Below are 18,907 nucleotides of genomic sequence, written 5' to 3'. Positions count from 1 at the left end.
TTAATTGCGAAAATCTTCAGCTTGGTAGCGGTGTACCGATCTACGAATACGGCCACTTCGACGCACTTCTAGTGGACTTCTTGGTTGTTCCTGAGAATGCTCATTAGCAGTATCCACCATAGTATCAAGTAGCAATATATTGGTAACTGAATCAGTTTTTCCTCTGCTGTCTTCAACTGGTTTTGCGTCGTTCACAAGGCGAAATTTCATTTGATTTTGATGTCGTTTAAAGTAGCCCATACTAGTTCTTACTACGTACATGACTTTCCCAAGATGTCTGTCCACGACCCCTTTTAACCATTTTTCTCCGCGGCCGTAGTTGCGAATGTAGACACTTTCGTTAGGTGAAAATTTGATTGAAGTTTGTCTAAAGTCAGTTTTGTCATTTTCCACTGAAAACATTTGCGAAAAGAGAGTACGTGCAGGACGACCATGTAAAAGATGTGCTGGTGATATGCCTTTTGCGTTTGGCATAGTGCGATAGGATGAAAGAAATTTAAGAACCGATTCATTTACTTGCAAGCCGTCATCTATGTTCTTTTTTACAGCTGTTTTAAAAGTACGCACAAATCTTTCAGCCAGTCCATTAGAAGGTGGGTGAAACGGTGCAATCGTGATGTGCTTAATAGCATTTTGGTGACAGAATGTTTTGAACGCATCGGCCGTAAGTTGTGGGCCATTGTCACTTACTATAGTTTCTGGCAAACCCTCACTAGCAAAAAGGGTGGTTAATGCGAAAATCGTTGATTCCGTCGTTGTATTTGCTAGTTTGTAAACGAATGGAAATTGCGAGAACGCGTCTATGCACAGAAGCCACATAGAACCAAATACCGGACCAGCAAAATCAATGTGAACCCTCTGCCAAGGTGCTTGTGGTTCAGGCCAGCTTGAATATTCCCGCCGATCACTTGGACCCGCTAGTTTGCAGTTTTCGCATCCAGCTGCTATTCTCGCTATATCATTATCGATGCCATCCCACCAACAATGTTGTCGTGCTAGTTGTTTCATTTTTACCACACCCCAATGTCCATCATGGAGCCGGCGCAAAACTTGATCACGTAATGAGTATGGAATAGTAACCCGTGTGACATCACGCTGTAATAAAATCAAGTCATTTTGAGTAATCAAGGACAACTTACGATTGAAATATGGCCGGAGATCCTGGTCGTTTGGACTCAACTTATGCGGCCATCCTTTCTGAATATATTTTTTAACTCTTTGAAGTATTTTGTCACTGTTGGTGCTTTTCCGTATGACCTCAATATCAATCGGCGTTTGTATAGCGACAACTTGGTTAATTTCACCATTGTCGAAGTCTTCATCTGGACCCGATGGTAACCTCGATAACGCGTCAGCGTTTGCGTGATTTGTTGTTTTGCGGTATTTTATTTGAAATTGGTACCCCATGAGCGTAATAGCCCATCGCTGGATACGTTGAGCCGTCATTGTTGGGAGGTTTTTATCGGGACTAAATATGCTGACTAACGGTTTGTGATCCGTGATCAGCGTAAACTTCCGCCCGTATAAAAACTGGTGAAATTTTTTAACTCCGAATATTATCGCCAAGCCCTCCTTTTCGATTTGGCTGTAGTTCTCTTGGTGTCGGTTGAGTGTTTTGGAGGCAAAGGCGATCGGCTGCTCAGTCCCGTCTGGGTTGATGTGTGAAAGCACGGCTCCCACCCCATACGATGATGCATCAGTGGCCACGACTATAGGTAAGTCTTCTCGAAAATGAGCCAACATCGTAGCTTTAATGATGTGCTGCTTTAGCAAATTGAACGCGTTTTCTTGTTCGAACTTCCACTGAAATGACGCCCCCTTTCGCCTCAATTTGTTCATGGGTGCTGCGAGTTGAGAGTAATTCGGAATAAAATTGTGGTAATAGTTTATTTTACCCATAAAAGCCTCAAGCTCCTTCAAGGTTTTGGGCCGTCGTAAGTTCTTCACTGCTTGAATACCAGATTCGTCGGGCAGAATGCCATCTGCGCTTATTTCACGCCCCAAGTAAGTTAATTTTGTTTTTAGGAACTCGCATTTTTCCTTTTTGCATCTTATGCCCGCGGATTGGAGTATATGCAGAACTTTGGCTAAGCGTTCAATATGTTCTTGTTCACTCGCACCGGCCACAATGATGTCATCAATATAATTTGCACATCCGTCGACTCCATATAATAGTTGCTCGAGATGTTTCTGAAACATGGCTGGCGCGCTTGCTACCCCATACGGTAATCGCTGGTATTGAAATAAACCGAGCGGTGTGTTGACCACCAGCACTTTTTTGGAATCTTCATCGAGCTCCATTTGTAGGTATGCATCACGCAAGTCTATTTTAGAAAAATATTTACCGTATCGAATGGTATGCAATAGGCACTCTCTTGTCGGTAGAGGGTATTGATCTACATCAATCTGCTGGTTAACACCTTTTTTAAAATCTCCACAGATGCGTATCGATCCGTCCGGTTTTGTTGCTAGGACGATGGGGGATGCCCAGTCGCTGAAAGTTATTTGTTTCCAAATACCTGCTTGTGATAACCTTTGAGCTTCATCTTTAAATTTTGGTAATTGAGCAAAAGGAATTGGCCTACTTTTAATGAACTTAGGCACTGCATTCTCCTTAAGTCTGATCGAGGCTTTGACTGACTTCATTGTACCAAGTGCTGGAGTAAACACGTCCGCGAAGGTGAACAAAATTGTATGTAATTTTGCGTTCGACTTGGCGGTCACGCTATCAACTTGCACAATTTTAAAGCCTAATTGTTCAAATAAATCTACGCCCAATAGATTGTTTGAACCACGCACGTTAGAAACAACAAGAGGCAGTATTTTTTCTACTGACCCGTATTGTATTTTGGCAGCGATTTCTCCTAAAGTTTCTATTTGCGTATGACCGTACCCATATAGTACACGCGAGCATTGCTTTACTGGCGGTTTATTTAACATTTCGTAAGTGTCTAGTGTTATAACTGAGACTTCCGCGCCCGAATCCATTTGAAACCGAGTCTCTTTTCCATTGACCACAATTTGAACAAACTGTTTCTTACTTTTGTTGCTAGCTGCGCTAGCTACCGAAAATGCCGTTGAAATGTAATCTATTTTGTCACCTTTCTCACCTTTGATGTTTTTACTCCCTTTATTCTGCTTTTGTTCCTGCTTTTTTTCATTCGATAAACACACTGCTATGATATGGCCTGTTTTACCGCAGCCTCTGCAAACAGCGCTTCTAAATTTGCAATCATCACGATTATGTGAAACTCCACAACCTGTGCATGAACGGTATTTTGATTTTTGGTTCTTTTTGTTTTTGTTACGCATGCTAAATTTTTCTGTGTTTTTCGTTGTCATCGAATAAATTCCGTTGCTGTCTATTGCATTTGCAGTGTCCGTTCTGTCTTTGATTGTACTTACTGTTTTCGTTGTTGTTTCAAATGACTCAGCGATTAGCTGAACTTCTGCCAATGTTGGTTGTTGTTTTTGTAATGCAGCTGTACGAACTGCATCATGCGGTGACTTCAAAATTAATTTGTCCCTAATCATATCGTCTGAAAAATCATGTAGACAATTTTCTTTTTTACAAACAAAATCACATTGCCGGGCTATGCTTCGTAGTTCGGCAATCCATTCTTTATATGTACGATTACCCATTTCAGCCTTATGAAATTCATAACGAGCTGCAACTACATGAACCTTTTCCTTATAAAACTCCGTTAGTTTTGCAGAAAGTTCATTAAATGTTTGCTTCTGTAACTCGTCAACGCCGACAAGCTTTTTGAGGGTTTCGTATGCGTCACTGCCCAACCAAGATAAGAAAAATGATTTCTGCTTGTTGGCGTCAATTACCGCGTAAGCAGAGAAGTGTTGTTTTAGTTGCTCCAAGTATGAGTCCCATTTCTGGTGTTGACTGTTGAATTGAACAAATGCTGGAACGGGAGTGCTATCTTGACCTGGAGACCGTTTCGCAAAGTTGTCCATCCACGCCTTCTGCTCCTTTAGAACGTTCATTGTGAAGACACGTTGCTCCTCCAACAATTTCTTGTAAAATTCTTCAGCCATTGTAAAAGTTTAAAATTTTCCTCGTCGCCAGTTGTTAAGTTTGCTGTATGTGTATACTCACGCAATTCGGCTGCCGTTGAGATATACACGCTTTGATTGCTATAAACTTAATGACTCTTTATTTCTAATAGATATAATTCAGCATTGCCAAATGTACAAAAGTTATGTCAAATATATCATATAATAAGGTTAGTTCACACTGAGAGAATACAATTCATTGTTGTTAGTAAATTTTAATTTGCATATACAACAATAAACATTGTCCAGATCAATACCATCCAATTCCGGCCATAAAAAATCGTTCATCATCTCTCGATAGCGCAATCCATTCACCAATAACACCTGTTATTGAAAAACGCTATATAAATAGCGGCAACTGTAATATAGTAATACATAACTATCGGGTTGGGAAATAAGTTCGTACGTTTTTACCGACGACATTTATTTAAACAAAAAACAATAATTATATCAATAAGTTAATCAACTATATACTCGCCGTTGCTGTTTACAATCTCTTCTCGCCTCTCGACCAATTTGTCGATGCCATTCCGTCAAAAATCGCCTGGTCTGTTGTCAAAGAACTTGTTGAGCCAGTTTTTAAGGACCTCTTTGTTATCGAAGGTTACGCCCTTCATATGGTTTGACAGGGAGCGGAAGATGGTGGTAATATTTTAAGAGCTATAGGAAACTTTTTCAAAAAAACACACGTAAAATTCAGAAAAATGAATGGAATTCTTATTTAAATCGATAGTACAGCCCATATAATTTAATTTTTGAAGATTATTTCATGCAAATGTTGACCGCGACTGCGCTTCAAAAGGTCCATCCGCTTAGTCAAATTTTAGCATACTCTTTCCAATGCTTCGGCCGGTATCTCACATATAAATGCTTTAATGTTGTGTTCCAATGCGTTAATTGAAGCAGGCTTCTCTGAATAGACATGAGCTTTAACATAGCCCCACAAAAAATAATCTAAAGGCGTTATATCGCACAATCTGGGTGGCCAATTCACAGGTCCCGAACGTGAAATGAAATGTTCACCGAACTCGCCTCTCAACAAGTCCATTGTTACGCGTGCTGTGTGGCATGTGGCACCGTCTTGCTGAAACCACATGTTATGCAAGTCAAGCTCTTGCATTTTGGGCAAAAAAAAGTTGAATATCAATTCACGGTAGCGCTCACCATTCACAGTTACGTTACGATTCGCAGCATCTTTGAAGAAGTACGGTCCAATGATACCTCCAGCCCATACCGCACCAAACTGTGACCTTTTCTGGATACATTGGTAGCTCTTGCAATTCTTCTGGCTGATTTTCACTCCAAAATCGACAATTCTGCTTATTTATGTACCCATTGATCCAAAAATGAGCTTTGTCGCTGAACACAATTTTTCGATAAAAAAGTGGATCTTAAACTTTCTTAACAGAACACGCATTTTTATAATAAAATTCAATAACTTGCAAGCGTTGTTCGTTTCTAAGACGATTCATGGTTAAATTATAGACCAAACTGAAGATGTTTGACAGTGAAACAAAACACAAAACGTGCGTCAGCTGTTTAAGCCAACTATTTAAAAATATAATAGCTAAAAAATCACTCGTTAGATGGTCCGGAGAATACGGCGGATGCTGAAGCACCAGCCATTTGAGTGCGGCTTTGACGACTTGTGCCACTTGAGTCCCGGCGTTGTCATGAAGGTGTATGGTTTGGTATTTTCAGTCGAATAGGCTCATTCACGCGGTGTAGCTGGGCAATGTAGACCTCCTTGTTGATCGTGCCATTCTTTTCGAGCCTTTCGCAGTGCACCACACCCTCCCAGTCCCGCCAAACACATATCATGTACCTCTTTGGATGATGATCCGGGTTGACTCTCGGCTATGGCGTATCTCCTGGAGCCACCCACTCCTTTATGTTCTTCATTTTGATGTATAGGAACCATTTCTCATCTCCCGTGACGATTCGGTACAAAAAGTGCAGTTTATGACCGCATCTTGGTCGATGGCGAGCGAGATGCTGAGAAGCAATTTGAAGGCGACTTTCGTTTCTTTTTTCGTTGAGCTCGTGAGGCACCCAGGTAAATCCCATTGAATGAAGGTGATTGAGAATCGTTTTATGATCGCAGCTCATTTTTTCCGCCAATTCTGGACTGATTTGGCGGCCCTTCACCTTCAAAAGTGATTTGAGACTTCATCGAATTCAAAGGCTTTAATTTAGTACAATATATTTTATTCAAAGTATTGTCCATCGTTAGCCACTACCTTTTCCCATCTTTCTGGTAATTTGTGGATACCGTCCCAAAAGAATTGCGCCAGCTTGGCTGCCAAGAAGGAATCGAGCCAATTTTTGATACCCTCAACTGAAGTGAATCGTATTCCAGTGAGTGCGTTCTGCATCGACCGGAACAAATGGTAGTCGGACGGGGCAATGTCTGGGCGATAAGGCGGGTGAAGTAAAATTTCCATCCACTGTTTTTCCAATATGTTTTGGCCGGTTGAGCAACATGCGGCCGAGCGTTATCATGTTGTAAAATTATGGCCTCGTGCCTGGTCGCATATTCCGGCCGTTTTTCGGCGATTGCTCTCTTCAAACGAATCAATTGTGTTCGGTAGAGGTCCCCTGTGATCGTCTGGGCCGATTTCAACAGCTCATAATAGATCACACCTTTCTGATCCCACCAAATCCAGAGCATTACCTTGGCGCAATGCATATTCTTCTTCGGCGTCGGTTTTGCTGGTTGGCCGGGCTTCACGTATGATATTTTGCGCTTAGGGTTGTCATAATGGATGCATTTTTCATCCCCAGTCACAACCCGATGCAAAAACGACTTCAATTTGTGGCGTTCAAGCAGCAATTCGGCCATGCATTTTTGCCTTTCAACGTCTCTCGGCTTCAGTTCATGGGGAACCCAATTTCCAAGCTTCTCAATGAATCCGGCTGCTTTTAAACGTTTTGAAATGGCTGCTTGACTGTCTCCCAATGATTTTGCTAGTTCTTCTTGAGTTTGACAGCAATCTTCATCGAGTAATGCCTCTAATTCTTCATTTTCAAACTTTTTTGGCTGTCCTGGACGTTCCTTGTCTTCCAAGTCAAAATCTCCACTTCTAAAACGTCGAAACCAGTACTCACACGTTTGTTGCGATGGATCATGTTCACCATAAACTTCACACAGCAATCGATGACTTTCAGCTGCTTTTTTCTTCCAATTGAAACAGAAAAGTAATGCTTCCCGTAAATTGCGTTTTGTTGGCACAAAAGTTGACATGTTGATGGCTACAAAAAAAATATTGTTTACACTTTAACGAAATGACACATACTGAAAAATAAAGCGCAATAATAACGCTTCACAATGATGTTATATTAGTTAATGTATGACCTGTTGCGATTTTACATTGGTAACGCCATCTCTCAGAAAATCCTTAAAATTAAGTTATAGAACCATAGAAAACAAAGAATGAATTCGCCTTGTTTCATTCGGTGCTGACAGCCACATGGACACAGCGAAAGAAAAAAATAAGACGACTGATTTACCGATACCTTTTTTAATGGATTCACCTTGTCTCCAACACAATAATTCTATACCTTCTCACAATAAATAAATAAATATAATACATTTACTTTTACTTCGTATGATTTTCATACATATAACGAATCTCAATATTCATAGAAAATCGATATCGCAATGTCATGAAAGTAAGTTCGCCGCATACAAATTTTTAAATCATTAACAAAAACTCTTTGACGTTATCACCTAATTTTTTATAGGTAGTTGTTAATTATCACAGTTGTCAGTGGCGGCTTAGTTCAGTTTTTAAATTGTGTTCAGTTTGTTTTGTTGGAAATGAAACCTAAATTAAAAAAAAGGTGCGGGAAAAATTAATCCAATAAATGTACAATACAACACTTTTTTAAATATGAAAGTAGAAAGGATAAAAATATTTATTTAAACCATAAACTTAAAATATCTATTCGTTAAAAAAGGTTAAAAAGCAGCTAACTCTTTGTTCAATAATTTATTTAAATTACAAATCTGTAGCAGTCGTAAAACAAACATAAATTGCAAACTTTGCGAAGAGCAAACAAATGAGCAAAAAAAAATTTACTTGCAATTTATAACACAAAAAAAAAAAAATGATTATGCAAAAAACGCAGAGTTAAAATTTTATTTATTACATTAAAGACTTTATACGAGTACTAAAAGGATAGTGTCCGTCCGAATATTCGGTATTGGTTTTTGATTCGGTTTCAGCTTTCATTCAGGTGACTGAACACTTCGGTTGATGATGCTGTGTTTGTTGTTGTGGTTATTATTATAGTTGTCTTTAGTGTAGTTGTTCTCTCTGTTGTTTTTCCTTTTGTTTTTGCTGTTATAGCAGTCCTACTAAGTGCTGCATAGCTCGGTGTTTCATTCATCTTACACAGCGTGAAAACTTAGTTGCCGCCCAGAAAAGCTAAGTTCAAACAGACGATTTAGTTTAAAGGGCATGCGCTGAAGACCTAATTATTATGCATAGCGGCAAATTTCGCTTACTCGAGAAAGAATTCGCAGAAATACCCTTAGAAAGCAAGCAGAGAATCAAGCCCAGGGAAATGAATGTATCGACCAGATCCATACCAAGACGAATTAGAGATGATCTGCACATGAAAGCCTTCCGTCGCTCAAATGGTCATCTTTTGACAACGAACTTGAAGAAAATTAGACTCGGCAGATGCTAGTAACTTCTTCGTTGGCATGCGGACGACGGTCTTGAAGCTATTCATTTCACAGATGGGTAAGGCTTTCTCAAGTGGGTCACAAAATTATATATACAATATATAATTAGTGCGTACACCCTTTTTGGGTGTTTGGCCGAGCTCCTTCTCCTATTCGTGGCGTGCGTCTTGATGTTGTTCCACAAATGGAGGGACCTACAGTTTTAAGCCGACTCCGAACGGCAGATATTTTTATGAGGAGCTTTTCATGACAGAAATACACTCGGATGCTTGCCATTGCCTGATCGCTATTATAAAAATGTTTTTATTAGTTTTGGGTTCGCCGAGATTCGAACCAACGTTCTCTCTGTGAATTCCGAATGGTAATCACGCACCAACCCATTCGGCTACGGCGTTGCGGGTGCGCCTGAGTGCGCATCTCCGCGCAAGTGGGAGCGCGCATCCTGGCACAAAAAAATTAATTGTAATCAATCCTTAACGAATTGCACGCATTTTCTTCCATACATAAATGCACAGATGTTTACTTCGTAAATATCCTTAAAAAATTTTCATCCCAGAGGCGCAGAAATTAGTTAGATTTTAAATTGTTTATTAAAAAAATTATTTACAACAACAAAACATCAAGTTTCGGAACAAAAATAACGTATTTGAAAAATATTAACCTTTATTAATCTGCAGTTGAAAAATCGTTGTAATCGGATACTTACTTTACGAGAAATGTGATAATTATTCAATCGCTGCAAAAAACTTCGATAGTTAATAAAAAAATAAAAAAAAAAACAATTTAGAATTTTGCAACAAAATTTTCTGAGTGTGCTTCTGGATGATAGAGCTCAGTGCTGGTTGAATTTCATCGCAAAATATTCACTTTGGTAATTTTGTGGCCCACTTCAGAAAGCCTTACCCAGATGATAAAATTTTGACTGTTGGTGAAGTTCTTAATAAGCAAAACGACAAAAACTATGCTATAACTTCTAAAGACGCAAAAAAGGTTGTTGCAAGATTTCAGTGTGTTCGCCATCCAGCCTCCGTAATGGTTTGGTGGGGAGTGTCTTGTAAAGGCGGTTTTTTTTTTTGAGGTGTAAAAGCAATCGAAAGCCTTAGTCAAGTCCGACGGTTTTTCCTACAAGGATACGGTTTTTATAATTACGTCTAGAGGCCGTCGTGAGCAATACGCTCAATCGTCAGTTATCTTCGTTTGCTGTCCGTCTTGCTGCATTTTATCAATGCGAAAGTTGTGGTTGCTGCCGCGTTCGTCTCGCATCATTCCTTTGCCTACAATCAATGTTGCAAAGTTCCACGATAATTCGTGTTGTAAAAGCTTGTATCACCCTTCATTTTTCATACGACTCAAGCATTTGTGGAACCAAGTTATTGGACGTTCGAAACACACCAGTTGTTTGCGTTCGCGTTCCTTAACGAATCTGCTGCAATAAGAAGCCACATGTTCGACGGTATCCTCTTCGTCCAAGCATTCTGTACAATAAAGACTACCAGCCAAGTCTAGGCGATGCAGATATTTTTGGAAGCATCCGAGTCCACTTAATAACTGCGTTAGGAAGAAATCAACGCCTCCGTTTTTTCGACAGATCCACTCGCTAATCCGTGGGATCAACCTATGCGTCCACCGGCCTTTTGATGACTGTCAGATATCGAGGTAGAACGTTGTGCTTGCTTAAGTTCCCCTATCGGCTTCGTACTTTATTAGCAGTACAAGCTCTTCTGTAAGTTTGCCCGAATGTAAAGGCGTCACGTCTCTTGATTTCTGCGAAAAAAGGGGTTAAGACCGGAGCAAAAGTGTACCAGGAGGATATCTTAGAAGGCGCGATGAAGCACGTGAGCAGTACTCTCTTCAATGAAGAGCTTTGGATCTTCCAGCAAGATTCCGCTCCAGTCCCAAATACCACCCAGCAGTGGCTAAACTACCATACTCCTGGGTTCATAGCCGCTGAAGATTTGCCGTTTGAATGTCCAGATCCGAACCCATTGTGCTACAGTAAATGATCAGAATTGAATAAAATAGCTTGTAGAATACCTCACAAAAATTTGAAGAGTCTCAAATAATCTTTTATTCAAACAGCGACGTCAATACCAAATGGTGATCATTTCAAATGAAAATGTAATTTTTTTTTTAATATTTATATGATTCAATAAAACTAACTTCATTAAAAAAGTATTCTAGATAATTTCATATCTATAACAGAACTTAGCACAGGACTAAAAAGGTTTAGAATGTCAGCAACTTTTCTGGGTAGGGAGTTTTGTTGGGCAATTTAAAAACAAAATCCACAAGGATGATAGGTTTATTAGATTTGGCCATTAGTAATGGTGAAAACCAAAATAGTGCGAGCAACTTCGGCTGCCATGCCGGCGAGTACTCGGACACTGAATTTTGCTCGATCATTTCACACTCGTCCAATCAATCGTTGTTCACACGGCAAAAGAGTGAGGGCTGTGCTGATTTTTTCGTATATCACTAACACCGTCTCAGTTTTTTGTAAACAAACCGCTTAGTAACTTCTGCTACGTCAGCCCACCAGCTGATTCTGTAAAATTCGCTGAGAGCCAGTTAACGGTCTGATATTGCCACACCTGTAAAAATCTGTTCGCCACCGCTAAAAGCTAATACATAATATTTTAAGTAAGTTACTTCTATTTAAATATTGAAAGGCAAAATATTGGATCAGTGAAGTTCAGAGAACGTAAAGCCTTCTTGGACACATTCAAGCCTACTAATGTGACAAGCATAATAATACCTTAGAATACGTGATCAGTGTATCCCAGAACCTAATATATGCCGTTTTAAATATGGATTCATTAGTTTCAAAATTTAAACTTAACATAATGTTCGTGATTAGCGGATCTCAAAGCCTAATAAGTGGCTTTATGTTTCCTTATTTAAAAACAATGAGGACAGCTGATTTGGTAGCTTTCACGTATCTAAATTTAAATTCAACTAACAATTTTGTATCAGGGTGTCTCAAGGTGAACCCACGAACTGCACCATCTACCGTGGGATAAGCCTCCTCAGTATCGCAGCAAGGTCCTATCAAACGTACTTTGTGAAAGGCCGAAACCCCCCATTGGGTCTTATCAGTGTGGTTTCAAGCCCAGTAAATCTAGCATCGACCAGCTTTTCACATTACGTCAAATCCAGATTTTGACATTACGCCACCTTTTCCTCGATTTCGACAGACAAGACGATCCCTTAACATTTGATGATGTGGAAAATAATTCGCGCCGCCAACATCCACATCTCCGGCACTATTCTCCATAAAAGTGTCACGTTGAAGATATCGACATTGTTGGCATTAGTCAGCGGGCAGTCAGTGCAACTTTCTCCAGTCTTGAAAATGAATCCCGTCGAATGAGTCTTGCGGTAAACGAGGACAAGACAAAGTACCTTGTGTCAACAACCAAAAAGTGTACGCGTATTGGACAGCAGGTTGCGCTTGACAATCACGAGCTCGGTGTAGTCAAAAACTTTGTGTACCTAGGATCCAGCGTTAACACCAACAACAACGTCAACTAAGAAATCCAGCGAAGAATAACTCCTGCTAAGAGGTGCTACTCTGGGCTGGGTAGGCAATTGAAAAGCAGATACCTCTCTCAATACACGAAAAAAAGCTCTACCAATCACTCATCCTACCGGTCTTACAACCGATGGACGGTTATTAGGAGCTTTCGAGGGAAAAATTCTTCGCAATATCTATGGTCCAATTTGCGCAAATGATGCATATCGAATACGATAGAACAACGAGCTGTACGCCGACATCGGCGTAGTAAAATGAATTGAACTACAGCGGCTGCGCTGGCTAGGTCACGTTGAGCGAATGGACAATAACGCTCTAGGAAAGAAGGAGTTCTTTTCGAACTCTCATGTACGTTGGAAATACCAAGTCGACGACGAGCTGACCGCGCTTGGTAGCGGCCAAGACCGACCATAGGTTGTATTTGCCAGCTAAATAAGTAACTAAGCTTGAGTGTTTTAGGAGTCACCAAATCTCTTGGTGCTCCTTGGCTCGACCAATTCAAATTTCAAATAACTGAGTGTCTCAAGAACCTAATAACAGACTTTTTGAAAAAAAAAAAAATAGCAGTTGACTTGACAGTTGTCTGCGATCAAACTAAAAATTTTCTGTCACATTGGGATTTATCATCACAAAATACTGTAGTCGTAGAGTTTTCTTCACGGGAACTCCCTTTAATTTTTCGCATAGAAAGCGACTTCTCCGACCATTGTACAATGGCTTCGGTCGATACTAAAAAAAAGGGGAAGTTTCATTTTCGGCTTGGCCGATTGTGTGTGTACACTAAAATATCAGCGACAAACGTTGAACAAAGCTCAAATAGTATTGCATACTTTAGAGAGCATTATTATAAATCACGTGTCATGAAATAACAAACACAAACCCAAGTTACTTACCGAAGTGAAAAAATTGGGACTATTTTTTGCCAAGCGAAAAATCACAAAAGAAAACAATAACAACACAGGCAAAGCATGTAACTGAAAACAAATAAAATCAGAGACGCACATAAAAATTATGCAGATAAAAAATACAAAACAATAAAAAAAAACAATTTACACAAAAAAAAACTTACAACACACAAAAAAAAACAAAAAAAAACATTGAAAATGCAAAAAAAAATGTATTAAATAGAAAAAAAGCGCCATAAAAAATCATTATATAACATATTTTTAAATCTACATCACATGCATGGCCTTTAGTAAAATATAAAATACATTGCACCGCGTAAAAAATTGTCACAAAAAATTTAATACAATTCAACTAGTTGTTTCAATAATTGAGTAAATGAATAAATGATGCGGCAACGCTGCCACCTACGCGTCAGCGTCGTCAGCAATTAATCAAATGTGCACTTATTTAATATCGCAGATAAAGTACCGCTCAAATGCAGTGATTGCTTTTTATTATATTATTTACTATGCTTGTTATGTATTACTAAACTGTTTGTCATTTAAAAAATTGTTTTTTTTGCGATGCTCCCGCAAAGTCTACTACACAAAAGTCAATAAAATAGTAAATTAAATTCATATGCCATGTTAAAGAGAAAATGTCATTCACGTAATTATATCAACACATAATGGATGTGCATTCTGCTATGCAAGCATAGATGAATATCAGGTCAATAAACATTTATATGTACATGCCTTTGTATACCACATCTAAGTTATAGGCCCCTATTATGAGTTGCATTCGATCTTCGATATTCGTTGGTTGTCGAAGATCGAAAATCGAATGTCAATTTGGTATTATGAGCGGTGCAGCCCTGTCGAAATTTTCGTTGAATACCGAATTTAGAGTCGAATGCAGTTTTGCTTTCGACTGTGTTGCGTATTGTGGGTAAACTTGTTAAAATGTAAGTTGTTTTCGATTATTTATGGTTTTATAGTAACCAAATAATAAATATATACTAATTTTGTTAATTTTATGCAGGTCGAAAGTCGTGAGTACCAAACAGCAACTAGAAAAACTAGTTGCATTAATGGAAGAGAATCCACAATTTGCAAAAGGGATTTGCAGCAAAGTACATGCAGCAAAAAAATGGGAAGAATTCACAACGGAGCTGAATTGCTTGGGACCACCAATTAGAACGGCAGCAAAATGGATTAAGGTTAATAATGGTTTTTTTTTTGTGTGATGTTTATATAAGTACATTTTTCCCTTGGCAGGTATGGGCTGACATGAAGTCAAAAGCGAAAAAAAATGTCGCAAAACAAAGCTGAGCTCCGAGCAACAGGTGGGGGCCCTAACAAACTTCAGGGACTTTCAAATACTGAAGAAAGCATAATCGGTTTGCTGCAATTTGATGTCTGCATAAATCCGCCTGGGGTGGAATTTGCCCTGGATACAACTACCAGTGACCAGTTCACAGTTTTGTCCGCGTCAAATCCCAGCCCAGAGCTTCTGGTCCAAAACTATGAGGAAAGTGAAGCCGATTTAAATTTAAATGTTCACGAGGAGCCAGCAGGAAAAACCAGAACAAACAAAAAGTCTCAAAAAGCAGAGAGATTGAGGTTACTGGAGTTGCAGACTGATGGCCAAAAACAGTTTTATGAACAAATGATATCTACATTGCACAAAATCAAGCAAAGTGCTGCAGAAACAGCGAAATACTCAAAAAAAAATTACCAGTTAAAAAAAAACGCAACCGACGAACTCTTGCAACTAAAACGGGAGAAATTGTGCGTTTACAAAGAAGAAGTTCTGAGGAAGCAACAAGACCGCAGATCAAAACTACAATTAAAAGTAGCGATTTTAGAGATCAAAAAGAAATTGCTATTGAAATAATTTTTATACTTAGTGTTAAGGAAACTGAAGTGATATTTTTTGTTTTATATTAGTATAAGGAAAAGACTGTATATATTTAAAGTAGGTTAAACAAATGAATTAATATTTTTTATTAAAGAAATGAGATTGATTTTGAACTAAATAGCAAATTGAAATACGTAGAACTGAAATACATATTTTTTTCGAATAACGAATAACTGAATAAAGAAAATTTATAACAAAAATAAAACAGAAACTGTGGCATAAAGGTTTCTATTTAAAACTTTTTAGATTTTTTTATAATATTCTAAGAATTTCATTTCTTATGTTTTCTGCTTCTCCGTTATTTGACTCCACTTCAATATCTTCAACATCATCGTTGGGTATTTGCTATAAAAATGTGCTTTTCTTTGTTGCAGGTCAGCCTCTGTGCTACTAAATTTTACCCATCTTTGGCAAATATAATTTTCCAGGACATCTATTATTTCTGATAGCACAACAGACACAGTGGGTTGAGCAAGTCCTATCATACCTTCATTACCAATACTCAATTGGTACGATCCCTGAGCACAAAATCGCAGAACTGTGGCTAGCTTTAAAATATTAGGAATCGATTTGGCTCGGGTGCACTGCTGCAACTGGTTTTCTGTAGTGGACAGTAGGTTCACAAACGCCTCTTTAGATAATCTAAAGTTCTTTAAAAATCTGTAAGGAAATTTCTGTAATATTAAGTACGTCAACACATTTTGAAAATTCTGAACTTACTCAGTGGAAGCCATTTCTAGGGGGTTGGAGGCGTCCCTCAACTGTTTTCTACTTCTAGCTAGTTCCACTAATCTTTCATCGTCCGATGAATCGTCGAACCACAACTCCGTTGTACTCATTTTCACATAAATTACTTTTTTTAACTTTTAAAAATAATGTTAGCAAAGAATTTCAACAGAATCGGGTTTTCTTTTATTTTGATTTGCTGTATCAGCTGAGAAAAAATTATCTATTGTAAATGCGTCGAGCGATCGAAATTCACAATAGTCCTATTCTTCAACGAATGAGCACCATAATACCAAATAAAAATTCGTTCGATCAGCACTTTCGACTACAGTCGAAGATCGAATGTTGCTCATAATAGGGGCCATAGTTTTATAATATTAAAAGTAAGTTAGGTTAGGTTCACTTGGCTGAGCAGCAATGATCTTGCATACACCGGAACTGTGCTTGAGTGTTAACAAGAGACTCCCTTCGTATGGAGTTGTTGCTTTCAGAACCTACTCCTGATAGTACATTTCGGACAAATCACGATTGAGAGAATAACTAGACGGCGCCGATCGTGGTAACGCTACTTTGCTCTCAGCGAATCGCTGTGTGTGTGATGTCGTACTTGCGCAATTTATCCATGTGTTGTTTGTGTAATTTCTCTAATGCTTTCATTGTTGTTTGCATTCTCATATCTCTCCCATGTAACCGCACCAATGTGAGGCCACGCACTTCTATCATTCTTCTTCTATCAATTCTCATCTTCTCATACGCAATATTTCTCAATGAGTGGTGGCATGCAAAGGCAAGGCAGCTTAGTTGCGATTGGCAAATACTGCGCATTGATACGGGAGGAGCTTCAGAGTACGCCTAACATTACTTGCATTATCAGCTAGACACTCTCCATGTTTTACCAATAATATTTTTGTTATGTGAGATGTTACAAGAAAGTAGATAGCAGAGAAAATTGTATGTACCGACTTACACAGGGAAACATTTGGAAGGGAAATATGCTTAGGAGAAGGGCAGACGGGGAAAAGAGAGTGGTTTTTGTATCCCGTACTGGCGACACGCTTTATGCTTCTTAGTCCCGATTTACACGAGGAGACATCTGGAAGGGAGACACTGGAAATTCTCTTTTGATGTTTCATTCGCGTACACACGGGCAAACATGTTTCCGCGACATTTTGACATTTAATACTTTAGCATCGTCTGGTTCGGATGTATTCTAGCACGCGCTTACATGTAAAGCAGAGAGCGTTCGACAACAGTTTCTTAAATATGTGAATGAAAAATGCAAACTGGTTAAATAATAAAAAATTTGTTGTTTTTTTTATTGAAATATATTTATAAATTCTTATACTTGAATAAAAAAAAATTAAATTAAAAATACTTCTTATGTAAATAATTAACTTAAAATTAACTTGAGTATCTAGAAATGCAGGGAAAAATTAGAAATCAACATAAACATGTCCCATAACTATTTTAAATTATACCTATATTACTTTACTAGCAAAAATAATCGTGCATTTCCCCAAGCAGCGTTCGGATGTTTGTCATCGTTGTTATCTTCCGTTTGATTGAAAACCAACACATAACTTAGAACTTTCTTCCACAAAAGAAGAAAACGAATGAAGCAACTGTCAAAAATTGCTTTAAGATAAGAAATACGAATAAGAAGAGCAAAGCGTGTCGCCGAGTACGGGAGACAAAATCCCTTCTCTCTTCCCCGACCGTCCTTCGCCCTTGAACAAAATGTTTCCCTTCCAGATATCTCCTCGTGTAAATCGGGTCTTATTTTCATTGGCAAACTTAAAGTTGGCTGCAAAACAATTTTTTACGGTTGCCTCATTCGTTTTCTTCTTTTGAAAAAGTTCTGTGTTGGTTTCCAATCAAATGTAAGAAATCGACAATGATAAACCGCAGAACGCTGCCTGAGAAAAACAGGATGATTTTTGATAGTAAAGTAGGTATGGTTTAAAATACTTATGGGACATGTTTATGTTGAATTCTAAATTTTTTTACATTTCTATAGTAGATACTCAAGATAATTTTAAGTTAAATATTTTTGATAAAATTTTTGACGTGAAACTTCTTAGGCGTCGATGGACGAGCGAGAATGGAGAGTAAAATTTCAAGGCCATGCAACATTTTGGGCAATTTCGTTCCGCGAGAGAAAAAAAGATATAACGTAGAGGAAAAGGAGATATATATATATATATATATTAGGGCGGGTCGATTTAAAAATCGCTCATTACTCTGTGAAAATCGTATCCTAGGGATCAAAATAAGAAACTTTGCCGAAGGAACCATACCCCTAAAACGAATTCTGATGTCCCCCATTTCAAAATATCACCATTTTTGGCCTTTACATCAGCTAAATGGCCATGTTTTTTATTTATTTATTATTTATTTATAGTAATATCTATTTTTTCTCTTAAGAAATTTATTTAGTCAGAACATATGTAAATGAAAAAATTAATTTAAGTGAGTTATAGAAAAGAAACTAAAAAGTTCGACCCAAATTGGGGGACTTCAGAATTCGTTTTAGAGGTATGGTTTCTTCGGCAAAGTTTCTTATTTTGATCCCTAGAATATGATTTTCACAGAGCAATGGGCGATTTTTTGGCTCCGCACAAATCGACCCGGCCTAATATATATATATCAAGCACAAAAATTTATAAATTTATGTAAATAAAAAAACACAAATTATTTATTATTTAACCAATCTAGTTTACCTTCTTCACTGAAATATTTAGGAAACTGTTGGCGAAGCAACGAATGTTGCCGAACACAAATTTGCCCAGGTGACCGCGAATGAAACATCAAAAGAGAATTCCCAGGGTCTCCCTTCTAGGAGTCCCTGTGAATATCCCGTACATGTATTTGTGTTGCAGCAGCGCTGTGATAAGAGCGAATAAATCATTGATCGTGTTTTCTTTGCTCTAGTCGCTTTGGTCAACATGGACACTGAACCTTTTATAATATATGTAAATTTTTTTTCAAAGCTTCAAAATTTGAATAGAATTTATAAAATGATAAACAAATTTAAAATTGAAATTTAAAATCTTTGAATCAAGCTTTTCAGAAAATTTTAAGGT

At 38.2% G+C, this 18,907-nt stretch overlaps 2 protein-coding genes across 2 annotated transcripts; both read right to left on the bottom strand.

The window, feature by feature from the left end:
• On the bottom strand, nucleotides 1-4,050 carry LOC129238354 (uncharacterized protein K02A2.6-like). Its single transcript, XM_054873381.1, has one exon. It carries the CDS (start codon nucleotides 4,048-4,050, stop codon nucleotides 1-3), a length of 4,050 nt encoding a protein of 1,349 aa, XP_054729356.1.
• Nucleotides 4,051-14,652: 10,602 nt separating this feature from the next.
• Nucleotides 14,653-15,985, bottom strand: LOC129238352 (uncharacterized). Its single transcript, XM_054873380.1, has 3 exons — nucleotides 15,819-15,985; nucleotides 15,411-15,758; nucleotides 14,653-14,701 (listed from the first exon to the last, which is right to left on the bottom strand). The coding sequence occupies exons 1-3, from the start codon at nucleotides 15,935-15,937 to the stop codon at nucleotides 14,653-14,655; spliced, it is 516 nt and encodes a 171-aa protein (XP_054729355.1). The 5' UTR covers nucleotides 15,938-15,985.
• Nucleotides 15,986-18,907: the final 2,922 nt, after the last annotated feature.

This window comes from Anastrepha obliqua, chromosome 2 (assembly GCF_027943255.1).
Source record: "Anastrepha obliqua isolate idAnaObli1 chromosome 2, idAnaObli1_1.0, whole genome shotgun sequence".
NCBI lineage: Eukaryota > Metazoa > Arthropoda > Insecta > Diptera > Tephritidae > Anastrepha > Anastrepha obliqua.
Note: the sequence above shows the minus strand (reverse complement) of the source record. Positions and strands in the feature narration are given on the sequence as shown.

What these genes read in the sequence shown, in the direction of transcription:
- LOC129238352 (XM_054873380.1), bottom strand. Translation starts at nt 15,937, where the DNA reads ATGAGTACAACGGAGTTGTGGTTCGACGATTCATCGGACGATGAAAGA. An exon ending in CTAGAAATGGCTTCCACTGA is followed by an intron (nt 15,759 to 15,818) that starts GTAAGTTCAGAA and finishes ATTTCCTTACAG; the next exon opens with ATTTTTAAAGAACTTTAGAT. An exon ending in ATGATGTTGAAGATATTGAA is followed by an intron (nt 14,702 to 15,410) that starts GTGGAGTCAAAT and finishes CTTTCCTCATAG; the next exon opens with TTTTGGACCAGAAGCTCTGG.
- LOC129238354 (XM_054873381.1), bottom strand. Translation starts at nt 4,050, where the DNA reads ATGGCTGAAGAATTTTACAAGAAATTGTTGGAGGAGCAACGTGTCTTC.